Genomic DNA, 16,688 nt, shown 5'->3' with positions numbered 1-16,688 from the left:
TTTATTCATTTATTTTTGTGGAGTGAGTGAGAGCACGGGTGCATCTATTTGTACAGGGCAGAGTCCTGTTGGTCATTGTTCCCCAAGAGCCATCAGTTGGTTTTTTTGAGATGGTCTCTCGGTGGGGCTAGCCACATGGAACCTGCAGCTAACCAGTCAGGCTGAGCTGGCTGGACAGCAGGGATCTATTTATCCTTGTCTTCTGAGATCTTGAATTACAGGCATGCAGCAGTGTCTGGCTTTCTTTTAAATGAGTACTGGGGATTAAGCTCAGCTCCTCAAGTTTTTGTGACAAGTACTACACCAACCAAGCTGTCTACTGAGCTCTCCAAAGGCATTGTTAGTTGGGTAGGGCAGCACCAACTAAGTAATAGAATCAAAAAATTGTATAATTACCTTCTTAAAAAATATTTGACTAATAATATAAATGTATATGTAAAAAAGGAAATATAATTTTTAAAAAACTGTAAAAAAAAATAAAATAAATGTTTGACAACACCCTCACCCCTGTCGCCTTGTGCTCATTTATTGGTGCAAGGGAGTGAATCCAGGAAATTGTAAATATGAGGCAAGGGCACTATTGCTGAGTGTATTCCCAACAAGTGTTTATTAGATCACTGTACTATTAAGAAGAAAAGTTGTATGGTCATAGCAAAATATTTATGCTTACTAATAACATGATAATTTCATTATAAAGAGGAACTTATATAGAAAAATGTTTTGTTTTGTTTTAGAAATTAATGGTGTTACTGTCCTAGCAAACAATCTTCATATATTAACTGCAGTTACAACATTAAGGCAGCATCCATGTGATGGTAGTTTTCTTCAGTAAATGGTAGAAATCGACTAAAAGATAATCTAGCAATCAGCCAGTGAATAAGTAACTCAAATTCCAAGGGCTAAGGACAAAATAAATGTTGAAGAGCTTTAGAAAATTAAGAAGTATGAACTTCTGATGCGTGTATAAAGAGATTTTTTTAATAATTCTATTTGATTAATTTTATAATTTGTTTTGTTACTTGAAGGAACTTCAAATCATTAAGAGAAAATTGGTGAAAAATAAACTTTTAGTTGTACCTTATGTGTTCTTTTTTCCACAAACAGAAGCCTTGTCAGTTATTGCTGTGGGACTCGACCTCAGGGATTTCTTGAATGTTCTCCCAGAAGATGGTGCTGCAGCATTTTTCCTACCCTACCTCCTTTTCTGCAGCCAGAAGAAATCACTGACTTGAAGGTATCCTTTGTAACACAGTGCCTTTAAGTGATCAGTCCCAGATAAAATAAACCAAAAGGGTTTTGTGTTAATATGTATTGCAGCTGCTTTAAGCGTGCTCACCTTACCATGTAATGGTAGCTGCTAGCTTAATCTATAACCTAAACCCATTTAGTTGTCTAGTATGTAAAAAAAAAAAAAAAAGTCAAGATGTAAGATCTCTTCACATGTATTTCTTTTTGGTTTTTAAATTTTTTTTTTATTCTTTATCTTATCTGGGCCTGGTCCTCCTGTGAACCTTGTGCTGACCTCAATCTAAGCAAACCTCCCAAACATTACACATGTGAAGTGCCATGAATGTATTTTCAAAGCTAGGCGCAGGCTTCTCTTGTGAGAAATGCATAGACTCAGTGTTGGAAGCATGACAATCCTGTCCATCTAAGAGTCACTGGAAGGAAATAAATTACAAGAATGTTCAAATGTCTGACTTGCTGGTCAAATAATATCCTGATTATCACAGACTTTTCTATTGGATTAGTAGTTTGTATTTTTCTTAAGTATGAGAAAGATGTAATGTTTCACCGCAGTGAAAGACTGCATACTTGGCTTTTGAGCTACTTTTTAAACTCATGGTGTGATTCTCAGAATTAGATGAATGGACTTTTTTCTGGCTGTTAACATGACTTGTTGAGTTCACATATTTTCAGTCAATGTTTTGTTTCTATCCTTTATTTCTGTATACTCTTATTCTTTCAACCAATAGTATATGAGAAAAATAAACTATCATGATGTTCATATCTGTCTTTTGAGTAATTTTCTTGTTTGGTTGATTTGGTTTGTTTTAAAGATATATTTTATGTGTATGTGTGTATGACTGATATGTTTATCATGTACATGCATGTACCCAAGGAGGCCAGAAGAGGGCATTGGGTCTTGTAGAACTGGAACTGGCTGGTGTGGGTACTGGGACCTTAACCTAGGTCAGCTAAAAAGCATCTAGAACTCTTAGCCATTGAGCCAACGTTCCAACCCTTTTAGTAACCTGTTGCTACAGATTATAGCATCCAGATCCAGCTCATTGCTAGAGCCCATGAACCCATTAAAGCTCTGCAAAGTGTCTACTCAGTGGTGTCTGTGGAACCCTGGCTTGAATTCCTCTTATCTGCAGTTTCTTAATTTATTATTTCATTGCCTGATTTTATTTTTCCAAAATTTAGTGTTATTGGCCTTTACCTTTCACTAGTGTTATCTTTTGACTATCTTTTCAGGTTTCTACAAAGTGTAGCTTGGTGTCTTCATTTTTGTTTCTTTTCTGTACTCTCTTATCCACCCCCTTACCCCATGGCTTGTTAGAGGGACTGATGAGAAGGCAAGAGTTGGATCCTGTGAAGACAGCCAAGGACAACATCTGGTCATATGTTTTTGTTTATTTGGTGACATTTTGCAAAGTCCTAACAATGCATGTATAAGTGGACTATGTGAAGCAATTCTTTTACATGACAAATATATGTCATGTATAGTCTTTTGATCTGTCCATCTGCGGTATTACCAATTTTCTCATAAATGAACAGTTGTGTGGCTTTGGCTTTTTAAAATGTTTCCAGCTAATCCAGCATTAAATGTTCTATTCAGCAGTGACACATACAGTGTTATGAATCATTGTTCTCTTTTTCCACCAATTTATTTCTTTCAGTCAGTCTCTATAGAAAAAGAAATTATAAGATGATTACTTAAAATATTATGTTTTATATGGTTAAAGAATCAATACATCAGTTATTTACATATATTCTGTTTTTTAAATAAAATAATTACTTTGATTCATTTTTCATTCATTTATTTTTTGTATGTTTAAAAATCTCATTAATTAAGGAAAAAAATTTTTTTTCTTTGCAAAAGATCCTAGTTAATCATAAAGGAGAAAATAGCAAATGTACTGTGGAAAATCTTGGCAGATACCAGATTCACCCAAAGCTCAAAGTTCAGCAATGATGGGCACATTAGGATGTAGGGCCTCCTACCAGAAGGGATGAGCACATCCAGTGCCACAGTGTGCAGCCTGAGCCTAGCGAGGAGACCCTGGGTGAACTCAAATGGAAGAGTCTGAGAGACGATGAGTGCTTCGCATTATAAAATGCCAGTGAGGTAGTGGACCTAGGTTTGATTCCCAAACACCCACATACTGGCTCCTAACTATGAGTAACTCCAGGTTCAGGGGATTTGATGCCCTTTTCAGGATTCTGTGGGCATCAGGTACACACACATGGTACACAGACATATATGTAGGCAAAACGTCCATGCATATACAATTAAATTTAAAACACAAAAAAGTCAGTGATGTTAAAGATAAAAGTGGGAAGCCATCCTTCAGGATCTATGTATAAGCTGAGATGTTCTTTTTGTGTAATGACTATGGTGGGATGCTTACTGAAATCTGAAAAAGAGCTATAATTTTGAATCAGTTTTTAAAAACATTCTTGGCATTGATGATGGTTACACATACAAGTCGCTGATGAGATTGAAGAAAAGATAGTTTGGTTTTATAATTAAGCTTACTTGTTTAGGGCTTAAGATGTTTTTAGGTCTAGATAGATGTATTAAGTTGATAATAATGAGATATGATAAATACTGAATTACATTCAGAATTTTAGACTCACCAAGATAGGAAAGATGTTTTCTTTAAGGCTGCCAAATACAAATAGCCAAAACACTATGAACATATATATATAATTCCTGATTGTTTTGTGGTTCTTCTTGCTGTAGGTAGTTTATTGTACATGTGTGTAATAATATATAAATATATATGTAAAAATATTTAATAAAATTTTTATAAAGGAAAAAAATATATGTATTATCTCTCTAGTGAAAGGTAGTAAATTTTTTAAGATGCAGATTTCCGCAGAACTTTACAAACTTACTTAAAGATTTAGACAGATATGCATGGCTCCCTATTTTTCTGTGTGTAGTTCAGACTTTTTTCTCTTACTCTTTCTTTCAGTCCTATATAATATCTTTTCTTTTTGTCGAAGTTGAATTTCTCTTGAATGTTTTCCATGTTCTTTTACATTGGTTATTTGCTCGATAATTCCCTCTACTGTTTTAAAAGCACTCTTTCCTTAACAGCAGTTACTTCTCCCTCATACTCCAGGTTTGTTAGTCTCCAGTGTTTTTATGTGCAGGACAGGCCTGTGGCAGCATCCTCATGTGGGTGTCTGGTTGTGAAACATTTGCATGCATGTGCCCCTCTCAAATGCCCCTCCCCCTCCATTACTTTTTTGCATGGTTTATATGTAAGCAAGTCGTGTCCCCCCGCCCCCCCCCACCTCTCCTTTTCCTTACTTTGTATGGGTGTTTTGCCTGCATGTGCCTTGTATCCACAGAGACCAGAAGAGGGCATTAAATTCCTTATAACTAGAGTTACAGTTATACAACTGGAGTTACAGAGGGTTTGTGAGCATTTACCTTGGTTTTCTGGAAGAGCAGTCAGTACTCTTAACTGCTGAATCATTTCACTAATCTTACAAGCTTTTTATTTAGAGAAGTGGCTCTCAACCTTTCTTTTCTCTTTTCTTTTTTCTTTTTTAAAAGATTTATTTATTATTATGTATATAGTGTTCTGCCTACATGTACACCTGCAGGCAGAAGAGCGCATCAGACCATATTATAGATGGTTTTGAGCCACCATGTGGTTGCTGGGAATTGGATTCAGGACCTCTGAAAGACAGTCAGTGCTGTTAAGCTCTGAGCCATTTCTCCAGCCCCCTGGCTCTCAACCTTTCTAATACTGTGACCCATTAATACAGGTCCTCATGTTATAGTGACCCCCAATCATAAAATTATTTTTGTTACTACTTTATAACTTTAATTCTGCTATTGTTATTAATCATATTGTAAATATCAGTGTTTTCCAAAGTTCTTAGGTGACCACTGTGACAGGGTCTCTGGACCCCAATAGGGGTTGCAGCGCACATCTTGAGAACTACTGGATACTGTTTCTCACTTTCTTTCTCAGCCTTGTTGACCTAATTTACCTTGTTCAAGGTATTGGCACTAAACCCAGCAGTTTATTTGCTTTTTTGAGTCTTAGGTTGTTTTGTATTACCAGTAACTACTGTAGTGGAAGTTATTTTTATTTTTGTTAAAAAAAAAAAAGCTGTTAGTATAAGAGTAAAGATGAAAAGTTTATTTATGATAAGGTATAAATCATGAGTGACTTTTAGATTTCTAACACTTTGACCTATACTGGGAACACAGTAGTAATAATTGTACCTAACATTGTCAAAACCATGAACTCTGTTGCTAGGACCACAGTGCACACACACACACACACACACACACACACACACACACACACACGCACACATGTGCACACACACACTCATACAAATACTCATGTACACATGCTCATGTTTCTGCATATGCACACACATGCAAGATAATCATATGCCTGCACACATGCACACTCAACAAACATACACACAACACAACACATGCATAAATGCATGAACATGCAACAGACATAAATATTCACACACATAAATGTGCACACACACATAAATGTGCACAGACACACACTACACACACACATACTCCTTTTATTTTTAAGGAAGAAGCATATTCTGTATGTATCTTACTCACATTCGATTTGCCATTTCTAATTTCAACAATCTCAACTCAAAAGACCTAATAAACTATAAACTACACTCTTCATACATATGTTGTTGGTGTACATCCACAAAGAGATTGTTAATTTTTCTGTGCTCTGTATATGTGCACATAGGTGTCTGTCTATGTGTCTGTACTTATACATGTAAGAGTTGAAGAATAAAGATTTTATTTTATTTTTTAAAGATTTTAAATTGTAGTTTTTTTCAGCTCTTTTATGAACAGTTCAAAAGAACTGTTCTGGTGACTGAAGTTATACTGGTTTGTGGTGTGCTTATCTGTAGGAGCTGCTACAGAGAAAATGTTAATGTTTCCCCTTAAGAAAGAATTTTAACCAGGTGGTGGTGCAGGCCTGTAATCCCAGCACTCGGGGAGGCAGAGGCAGGTAGATTTCTATGAGTTCCAGGCTAACCTGGTCTATGAAGTGAGTCCAAGGCTCCACAGAGAAACCCTGTCTTGAAAAACCAAAAAAGAAACTAAATTCTAAATGTTCATTTATAAGTCATGGTTGCTTTCTTGTTTTTTTTTTAAAACTAATAAACTAATTGATTATTTTTTTACTCCAGTTTTGTGTATGTTCACACTGTCAAGTTAGTGTCCATGTGTACACTTAAAGAGTCAGTACCATCCTAGCTGTCAGCAGCAAAGCATTCTTATTTAGAGACAGAGAGTAAGATACCAGTTCACAAGTGTGCCATACTGGAAGATGTATATAGTCAAAGCAGGAATCTTATTGCACTGATAATATATATCTAGAGGTACTGCCTGGATATTCACCTTGCTTTGGTAAAACAGTGTAGGTAGTTTCCATCCCAGCATGAACATGATCAGTCACGTGGCAGTGGAGTAACCAGGTTCCAGGTGTTTCGGGAAACATTTCTAGGGTTTGGTAGGTTCCGGGGAAAAGGTCAAAGACATCAGAACTGTACATTCCCCTGTGCTTTATTAGGAAAATGGCAAATATGAGTGGTCATTTAGTAGGCTTTCATTAGCCAGATCAAAATATTAGAGAACCAGAAACATTAAAAAAACAAAAACAAAAGTGAATCCTTTTTATTTCATGTTGTGAATTTTATGGTTCTCACTTACAGCCTTTACACTCTGAGGCCATCCAGGAAAATACGAAAGAGTAGTCAGGACTACTAGTCCAACAATGCAATTCTGCCTTACTTCTTTGGCAAAGGCTTGAGCCACACAAAGCAACCAAGCTGTGGCCTCACCTCAACTTTCACTTGTGCTTGGATTCATTATAGACTATCTTGTTTGGGAAGCTGAAAAGGGGACTAATAGAGAATTTAAATTCTCAAAGTTGTTGGTTGCATATTTCTGTGGAAATAATAATATGGAAAGCACATTCATGCTAAATGTGTACAAAACAGTAGAGACTATAAAATGGACATTTTGCAATATGCCCTTTTAAACTTTTTGTAGTGTATGCATTTTCCAAATTAGTTTTAAAAGCAGAAAAAAATGCATCTTCAGGAGAACTGTTGCTTTCACGAGATAAAGGTTAATTAGTAGGATTGTGTTCTGGGGATGTCAATTGATTGACACCTAAGTATTAATCATCTAACACAGTTTAAGAGAGAATTTAGAGTGGGCAGGACTACAGTGAAGTCTTCTTCAGATCTCTGCTGCCTCACCCACCCTTAATGCAAACACTCCTTCCCTCTCTGACAGTCATTCCATTCAGAATGTGTGAGCAGAACTATGAAAGACAGAAAGCCCTGCAAGTGTAAGGATGAGCCTAAGATGTGAGGAGGCTGGTGTACCAGTGGAGACTGCAGTGCTGTTCATGTTGTGCAAATTTGTCTGTTTCATAGATAGCCCCAATGAAATGTATTCTTAGCTTGAATTAAAATATACTAAGCAGAGTAAGAATGATTGCTGTAGGTGGCTCTTACCTTGTATTGGAAGCTGTGGCCATGAAAGTGTACACTGTGCAAGTCTATTTCATTGCCCATTCCCATCACATACCAGTTGACTTCATCTCCTACGTGCATTGTGAGACCTTGTAGATTTCCAAACATTTTTCCGTTAATAGCTGAGGAAAATATGATATATTTCAGGATAATTTAAATCCATAGCTGCTTCACAGGAAATATTGTTAGGTTAATGTAACAGAGCTTACTTCATTAAAGATAAGGAAAACAGATTTTTCAAGTTCAACAATATCACTACTACTTTCTAAGTTACTTTATATGGAGAGTCTTAATCCTAGTTGTGAATTTATTTAAAGGGAAATGAAGATTTGGAATTGGGAGAGAAAATTAGTAAAAATTTTAAACATAGTCGATTTTGGTTTTGAACAGAATTTTAGATCATGAGATTTTCTAAATGAAACAGCTCTACAAGATAATTTTCTTTGAAAGAAGGAAAGAGTAAAAAAGGAGAGTGGTTTAGAATAGTTTCTCATACCATGCATTTTATTGCTTTCTATGAATTCTGCATTGTCTTTGTTTACTTTCTCTGGGTGATCAGAGTATATTTTGATGTTGTCATCTAAGTACCAAGATTCATTCTCATCAAATACTAGAAACAAAAGGGAAAACTCCATTTTCTTTATTGGATTGAATACTTTGACATAAGATTTCCGACAAACAATCAGTGGGCCTATTAGTCCACTATAGAGGTCCTGAAAAGAAGCAGAAACTGCAGTTATCCTGGAATGCTGGTCAGGATTTCATAGAGCTGGAACCTTATCCACAATCCCAGCAGTTTTGGAGGGACTTGTTTTAATGGGATACCTAGCTTAAAAGGAAGCCACTGCTTTAATATCTTTATACTTGATATGGTTGAGGTGAAACAATGATGAATTTTAGGTAGGTTATGTAGCTGATGTGGAACTTAGATATGTGCAGGGATCATAAATTGCCTTAACTAATGAGCTATCTGAACAAACAGTGTTGGTTGTTTATTTCGTAAACTCATGAACTCATCATGATGAGCCAAGCATTATGTCAGTCACTATATATCTATACTAAATGAAACAAAACCTTTCACAGTAGGAGCTCATGTAGGAATAGAAGAAATGAGTAGAAGCCAAAGAAAGTGTCCATTGAGAAATAAAATGGTAATAAATGCCCTTGTGACAGACCACAATTAACTCTGAGGAGTTTTGTGTGACCAGGTGTCACTGATGGCAGATTGTGTCTTGTATCATCCCTTGGGCTATATCATATTAATGAAATTCAGGCTGTGTCATAAGTAGCCTTGGAAACATGGAACTGGGAGTGACAGCAAATCTACATCTTAGTGCACTTATATTGGTCAATTGAAGGAAGACTTACTTAGGAAGGAAGGAAAGTATGTAGCTCCGGAGGTAGCAATTGAAACAAATTAACAAGAACTGAAGTGTGAAAATTGAGAAGAGTAGGCTGAGCAATTGTAGTGGCAAATTGTCTCTAGTAAGAAAGGTAGTTCAAAGTTCCTGCATGAGTGAATTAGTAGAACCAGTACTTGTCCTGCTCTCTATTTTACAGCAGGAAATCAAGGGGGTGTGGGAAGAAGCCTTTTAGAAGGTGCTAGGTTGTAAATCTCTGAGAATTTCTGGTGGAGGTGCCCAGCAGGTAGCTGAGTGTTGGGAACTCCGAAGGGATTCTAATGCAAAAGGGATTCCGAGCAAGATTTAGTTCTACACAACCAGTGTGCTTGATTTGGCTGCCCTGTGTATTTGTCTTTGCAAGATTTTATTTAACAAAACCTATAGTTCTGATTGGCTGTTGGGTTTGCAAAGAACTCTGAAGCCACTCGTCTTAGTTCTTTTCATTTAACGTGTTTTCATTTCAAAAGGAAGACAAAATACATTGGTGTTAAATTCTTACAAGATGTTATCAGTAATCAGCAGGAATAAGATAATTAAACTGTATTTAAAAACAAACAAACCAAAAATGTAAGCTGAAATCAATTACAGAACAATTTACATTCCTGATATTGTGACATAAATTGAAGCACAGGAAAGCTCTAACTATCTGCTTTCAATCGTCTCTATCTGGAGAATTTTTACAAAACAAATGGTGTAAAGTTTACCTTAACTCGATCAACGGTTGAGTAATAAGCCCATGGAATACAAGCTGTATCGTCTGGTCCAGCACCTGATCTTTCCGGGATTTGCCATATATAAGTGTGAATTTCACCTAAGTTAACCAAGAGTTAGTTTGAATCTGCATATACATTTAGTGCACAGATAACGTATATACATATATTAAACCTTGATAGCTAGTGATCAAGTAAAAATGTTAAGATAATTGTTAAAAAATTTCAGGAATTTAGTTTTTAAATTTTAGTGTGTGTGTGTGTGTGTGTGTGTGTGTGTGTGTGTGTGTGTGTGTGTGTGTGTGTGAGAAAGTTGGGATAGTATGTGAGAAGTCTCCTTCTCCAAGAGATAGAACTTACAGTTTTAGGCTTGGCAGTAAGCATCTTTACTCACAGAACCACCTTTGTGGCCTAGGAGTTTACTTCTAAGCTACACTGAGGCATTTTTATGTCATTGTATGTTTACTATGAATTAATCATCTCTTATTCACTTGCCATACCACAAAGCCAGAGGGTAGTCATTCTAAAGTCATAGTTTGAGGAACCTGCACCGACCCATCTTTTCTTATTTTGAATTAGGTTTTATTAATGTATTTTTTTTTCTGTAGATACCATGTGGTTGTCCCCCACCCCAGCACCTTGTTCATGGTGTTTCTGTACTGATGATGCTCTGTGGAGTCATCTTCACCTACCTTTACTTTCCTGTTTTCTTCTCACCATGATCCTCAGTGAGCTGATCATTCCTCCCAAAGAGCTATGAAACCACTTGATCTTTAAAGGTCACTGACTTTTTCTAATTCTGTCTATTTTCATTATTATCTGATTATATCATACCACATACTTCTTTGTCACTGTTTTGTCACATGCAAGACATATTACTCCTTGATTCTTTGTAGATGGACATTTACTCCTCTTACTTTGTCATGTACCCTCTTCCCACGTATTCCTGGCTCCTCTCCAGTCTCACCTTTTCCAGCTGCCACAGAACTTCCTGTATATCTGCCCAAAGACCTTGACTTGTAGCTACATCCACTTAACTGTCCTGACTTCTCTCTGTCTGATTTGTTTACATAGACTTTGACATTTCCTGCAAACATAACACTATCGAGTCTCAAATTCTTTACTAGGACATTGAGCAAGAATTGAGGTGTATGGTATTATGGGACATGTAGGGTTTTTCCCTTTTCATCAAACTAATACTTTTAGTCCCAGTTTCCTTATCCTTTGTCTAAGCAGAAAATTTCACCAAGAACATAAAATGTAAATGGTAAACATAAAATGTGAAAGTGGCATCTCACCATCTCATTTCTGCTGACCATTCTTATTTCTATAAATTGTTCTTTCTACCTGCTCTGTCACCAGGGATTGATTTCCAAAGCCTTAGAGTCATCTTTAACACATCCTTCCATTAGAACCTAGTACCCAATTTCTAGCAGGCTCTTTTGGTATCACTTTAGTATAGAATTACAGTATCATAACTTTTTATCCCTTCATCTGGTTCAATACTATGCCAAATCTTGTTCATTCCAAGTCTGGTATTTTTTCTCCCATCAAGTTTGGTACAGGATTTCCCTAATTGATTCTTAATGTTTCGATTGTGCCCCTATAGCCACTTATTCATAAATCAGCCAGAAAAAAAAAACTCTTAAAAATCTGCAACCAGATAAATCCCCTTTAACTCAAATCCTTAGATTAGTATTTAGTATAAAACTTTCAGTCTTAATCATAGCTCCCCACTCCAGGTCCTTACTCCATCCATACCCTAAGTCCTTACTCCATCCACAACCCCGGTCCTTACTCCATCCATACTCTAGGTCCTTACTCCATCCACACCCCGGGTGTCCTTACTCCATCCACACTCGAGGTCCTTACTCCATTTACACCCCAGGTCCTTACTCCATCCATACCCCAGGTCCTTACTCCATCCACACCCTTGCTCCTTACTCCATCCACACCCCAGGTCCTTACTCCATCCACACACCCCAGGTCCTTACTCCATCCACACCCTAGCTCCTTACTCCATCCACACCCCAGCTCCTTACTCCATCCACACCCCAGGTCCTTACTCCATCCACACCCCAGGTCCTTACTCCATCCACACCCTTGCTCCTTACTCCATCCACACCCTAGCTCCTTACTCCATCCACACCCCAGCTCCTTACTCCATCCACACCCTAGCTCCTTACTCCATCCACACCCCAGGTCCTTACTCCATCCACACCCCAGGTCCTTACTCCATCCACACCCCAGGTCCTTACTCCATCCATACCCTAGGTCCTTACTCCATCCACACTCAAGGTCCTTACTCAATCCATTCTTTCCCTGTTTCCCATCTGATAACATGTTGTTCCCCTTTTCAGTTTACTCTCATCTCTGGGCTCTTTACTATTTCTAAGAGACACGAAGCATCTTCCTACTTTGAGGCCTAGAAGAGTATGTCACAATTACCTGAGCTGCACCTCCCTTTTCATTTAAGTGTCCAACCTTACTGACTGCCCTACCTAAAATGTATCATTGTTATTTGTACTCTCATGAGTCTTATGAGCCTTGTTTACAACTCAATATTATCTGGGTTTATCTTCTCTTAAATTTATAAATGTAGTTCTGTAGAACACTCTATAGATATATTTGGGAACTGATCAATTTTTTCAAGCCTTTTTCTGTATTTTTTTAAATTTCAGGGTGTATAATCTCAATTTTTATCTTAATTAAGTAACTGAGACATGCCAGATACCAAAGCAAATACCCAGGCTTTAAAATTCCAAGCCCCAGACATTGTCTGAGAGGCTGGTGTGTGAATATGCTATCTCACAGTGCAGCAGATGCCACCTCAGATATGTTCTTCTAGTTGAGTGGAGAAAGCATCTCTCTAATTCATTCTTCCAGGTTTGTAAATGTCTGGTACCTTCATGTTTGTTTTACAGCCCTTCTGCAAATTGTTTTGGAGTAAACATGTGCTTGTACTCAAGTACCCACACAGAGCTGTTCCCTGCATCCTCTGTCTCCACCTTCCTTTGCATTCCTTTATAACACTCTCATTTGGAAGGACTATTCTTTACAATGGCTAGTGTTTGTGGAGTGTCATACATTCCTCTGCCCTCAGTACCTGGCAGTGTTGGAAGAACTGTAGAACTTTTTGTTTTCACGCCATGAGCATGTATTGAATACGGCCTGGATGCCGTGTTTTTAAAGACAATTTTAACTGTGTCTCCAACATCTGCATGGATTTTTGGACCTGGTAAAAGTGAAAAGTAAGGACAGCTTAGTATATTGGAATTTCTGTCACTGATAAAGGCAAAAATCAGGTAACTTTTCCGTGTGAAGGATGGATTTCCCCCACCCCACCCCACCCCTTTTTTTTTCTTTTTTGCCCCTGGCTTTGTGCTGTTTACAGTACACACTTTATTTCTGGTCCCAGAGAATGTGCATAAAAATGCTAGAGAAAGCTTCTCTAAATAAAAAGACACTGAAGTGTAATTCTTATTCAGAGTTCCAGAAGGTGTAGCCTAAAAACCCCTGAGGGTCAGAGGTCTAACAGGCAGGCTAGGAGCTGCTTTGCATAGCTTACTCTCAGGGCTCAATGTTTGCAGACTTCCACCCTCTGCTGAGCATGAAGTTAGCAAAGGGTTGTGCTGGCAAGGATGAAGCCGACCTTTCAGTTTCTGCTCTCCAGCCAACGGTGCATTTCTGTCACCCTCAACAGTGCCATTAGCACTAGAGGAGCAGTTCTCAACCTGGGGGTGGACCAACCCTGTCACAGGGGTTGCCTAAGACCACCAGAAAACACATTTTACATTATGATCCACAACAGTAGCAAAGTTACAGTTACGAAGTAGCAAAGAAAATAATTTATGGTTAAGGTTCACCACAAAGGGTTCAGCACTAGGAAGGTTGAGAACCATTGATCTAGAGCATCTTCCTAGGGAAGTTCTGATCCCATGGCACCATTGAAAGGTTCAAGAATTCAGCACATCATGGGTTTCAGGTTGTACATTCTTTCTTAATGTGGCTCCTGAAAACCAGAAGGTGACTTTCCCATGATTCTGTGTAAGGAAATACATGTTCTTATCACTAGATACATTTTTCTTAGAGCTGATTACATATTAAATTTTCAAGTATAGAGGGGCTTCTTTTGGAGAGGTGGAATAAAACTGAGAATTTGCTTAAGGTATTTATTTATCAGGGGTATTTTCTAGGAATGTCACCAAAACTATAGTAATAAGGTATAAATAACTTTATCAATATATGGAATAATGCATTATTCCTGAAAGAAAGAAGTGATATCTGTATTATTTAGCAAACACAACTTCTGTTTGTTTGTTTGTTTTGTCTTTTGAATGATTTTTTTGTCTGAATAGCTTTGATATATGAACTAGGGAAATACAACTTATATACATGGATGCCAGTTACTGCAGGCAGCTCTTATCCCTAACACAAAGCCACCAAAATGGAGCTATTCTTACCAAGGATGCCCAAGTGCTCATCTTCAGCTTCTCTCTTCACCTGTTTTCGGAATGTTCTGTCAGTAAATTGCCGATACACAACTTTCTTGTACTTTGAGCCTATGTAAAACTCTTCCTTATCCAAAAATACATTTGAAACACTAGAAAAGGAAAATAGGTGCAGGTTAGTATTTTTTTTTAATGAAAGAAAAGAAATGAACTTTTAATTTTTTAGTAAATATTCCTGTGAATAGCTATGTTCATTTAAACTTTTTTTTTAATTCCAGTGATTTATAAAAAGACTTTAAAAATAGCAAGATGTGATTTAAAGAGACCAGTCCAATGAGCTGCTTCAGACCTAGCCTTGCCATCTGGAGAAGGAGCCTTAGTTCTTGTGCCCCTAAAGAGAGGCATTGTCCAAATCATCTCACTACATTTTCCACTCCAAAATGTAATGAGTCCAGGTTCAGTCAATTAGGAATTAATGCAATATTTTGAGTCTATAGGAACTAAAGTGGCACATTTTTCTAGTCATTCCATTTTTTAAAAGTTTTATATAACTAATGGTTTCTCTTAACCACTTTATCCAAATCACAAAAATAACCCTTTAGTCCTTTCTATCTCAGACCACACTTATCACTGAAATCCAACTAGTGAGCTAGCCTCTGTCAGCCAGGTTGGTAGTTCTGCTGGGCACTCTGGACCGATCTATGCCACTGCTTATCCTGGTTCCTGAGATCATAACGCATAAGGTCACAGGATGAAAAAGACATGATAGAGCAGACAGGCCTGGGAAAATAAAAAAGGGGCCACCTAGAAGTGTCAAGTGATGCCAAATGATGCTGAGACAGATGTTTTTGATGCCCCCCAGATGTCTGTTTTTTACTGAGATTTATTCTTACTGATTTTTTTTTTAAAAAACTTTTTTTTTTTTTACAGTATGTCATTAATGGCTTTGAAAGCATTTTTTCTTTAAGATTTTAGAGGAAAGAACTGCTAAGCATTTAAAAAGCATACAGCAGATTTAGGAATATGGAATAACTGATAATTATACTAGAAATGAAATCAGGAGGAGGAAATAAGTAACACCGTGGTTGAATTTGAAGGTAAGTGACCATCTATCAGAAAAGCATTGATGTTGCATAGTTAGAATAGGTCAAGGGAAGGTGTCTTATGCAGATGCCAAGGGAAGTTGAAATGAATGATCACAGATTACCAGGAATTGGTCATTGCTATTGCTTAATGCAGCTGGGTTTTTTGTTTGTTTGTTTGTTTGTTTGTTTTGTTTTTTAATGGTTAGCATAAATCTCTAAAGGAAAGGGAGACCCAAAATTACAGCTGAGCACTTTAGGAATCTGAGACTGGAAACTTACTTTTGCTCTTGTAAATGATGCAGCTCCTGTTCCCAGACCCTGCTTGGTGAATAGTCCCATTCCACCTCCACTGCTGCAACATAGTAGGTCCTTTCCCCCAGGTAGACAGTGTGATCCTCAGCCTGCTGCTTGCACTGGTTCACAGTGTATTTTTGCTTCATACCACCAACGTAGTGATCTGTTGTAAGGCACTCTACATCAAAAGTCCCTGGAATGGCAAAATAGAAAACTAGTCACATTTTTGCTCAATATTTTTATCTCCCAAATCTACTGAGCATCGGTTACTACCTCAGATCTTCAGGCATCTCACAGTTCTCTTCTTCACATCACACACTGCTCATTCTTCTTCAAACACAGAAGTCTTGTTACTGTTGTGAGAACCAGCAAAGGGTGTATCTGTCTTAGGACATCTGTTATTCTCCCTGCCTGGAACTTCACAGATATGGAACACAGGATATTTGATCACACTGTCAAACCTGAGATTTTGTTGTTTACTGGAAAAGCCTGTTTCTAGTTGTGGTGTGGCTTAGCCTTAGTACACACCTTTAATCCAAGATCTTACTGCTAGGTTACTGTAAATAGGATTAAATAAAGTCAACCGTAGTTCAAGAGGCCGAACAAGCATACAGTTGGCAGAAAGTGAACATAGGAAAAAAAGAGAGTAGGAGGAAGTCAGGAGAAAGCATAGAGAGAAACACAGGGAGTAAAAGTTGAGGATTTTTTTGAGATTGCATGGGGAAGGAACATGGCTTCTGGGATGTCAACTAAGGAAGAAGATCAGCCTAGGTACTTTCTCTGCCTCTCTGACCTAGCTGGTCTCACCCTAGCATCAAGCTCCCGAGTCTTTATTGGTACAGTTGAATTGAGATTTAAAAAGCAAACAAACAAACAAAAACAGATGTATGCATAGCCCATGCTCTTCTTACATCTCTTAAGAGTATGTTTCACTATTATCTATCACTC

At 37.6% G+C, this 16,688-nt stretch overlaps 2 protein-coding genes across 9 annotated transcripts in view; one reads left to right on the top strand and one right to left on the bottom strand.

Moving 5' to 3' along the window:
- HPS3 (HPS3 biogenesis of lysosomal organelles complex 2 subunit 1) overlaps positions 1-2,851 on the top strand; it is a 42,917-nt gene extending 40,066 nt beyond the window's left edge. The window contains exons 17-18 of one of the 3 annotated variants that reach the window (XM_084769650.1): positions 1,105-1,234; positions 2,457-2,851. In XM_084769650.1, the coding sequence (XP_084625776.1) occupies positions 1,105-1,232 (128 nt within the window). In that variant the 3' untranslated portion in view covers positions 1,233-1,234; positions 2,457-2,851. Of the gene's footprint in view, positions 1-1,104; positions 2,015-2,456 lie in introns of those variants that run through there. The other 2 variants (XR_014776911.1, XM_084769651.1) reach the window with 2 other exon arrangements.
- Positions 1-16,688, bottom strand: part of CP (ceruloplasmin) — a 57,849-nt gene that overhangs the window by 10,305 nt on the left and 30,856 nt on the right. The window contains exons 12-19 of one of the 6 annotated variants that reach the window (XM_084769647.1): positions 15,726-15,933; positions 14,374-14,513; positions 13,017-13,145; positions 9,905-10,011; positions 8,294-8,510; positions 7,780-7,919; positions 6,641-6,815; positions 2,621-2,913 (exon numbers count right to left, since the gene is read on the bottom strand). In XM_084769647.1, coding sequence (XP_084625773.1) covers positions 2,903-2,913; positions 6,641-6,815; positions 7,780-7,919; positions 8,294-8,510; positions 9,905-10,011; positions 13,017-13,145; positions 14,374-14,513; positions 15,726-15,933 — 1,127 coding nt within the window. In that variant the 3' untranslated portion in view covers positions 2,621-2,902. Of the gene's footprint in view, positions 1-2,620; positions 2,914-6,640; positions 6,816-7,779; positions 7,920-8,293; positions 8,511-9,904; positions 10,012-13,016; positions 13,146-14,373; positions 14,514-15,725; positions 15,934-16,688 lie in introns of those variants that run through there. The other 5 variants (XM_084769648.1, XM_084769645.1, XM_084769646.1 and 2 more) reach the window with 5 other exon arrangements.

Source organism: Acomys minous, assembly GCF_964271855.1.
Source record: "Acomys minous genome assembly, chromosome: 19".
Lineage (NCBI taxonomy): Eukaryota > Metazoa > Chordata > Mammalia > Rodentia > Muridae > Acomys > Acomys minous.
This window is presented reverse-complemented; position numbering and strand designations above follow the sequence as displayed.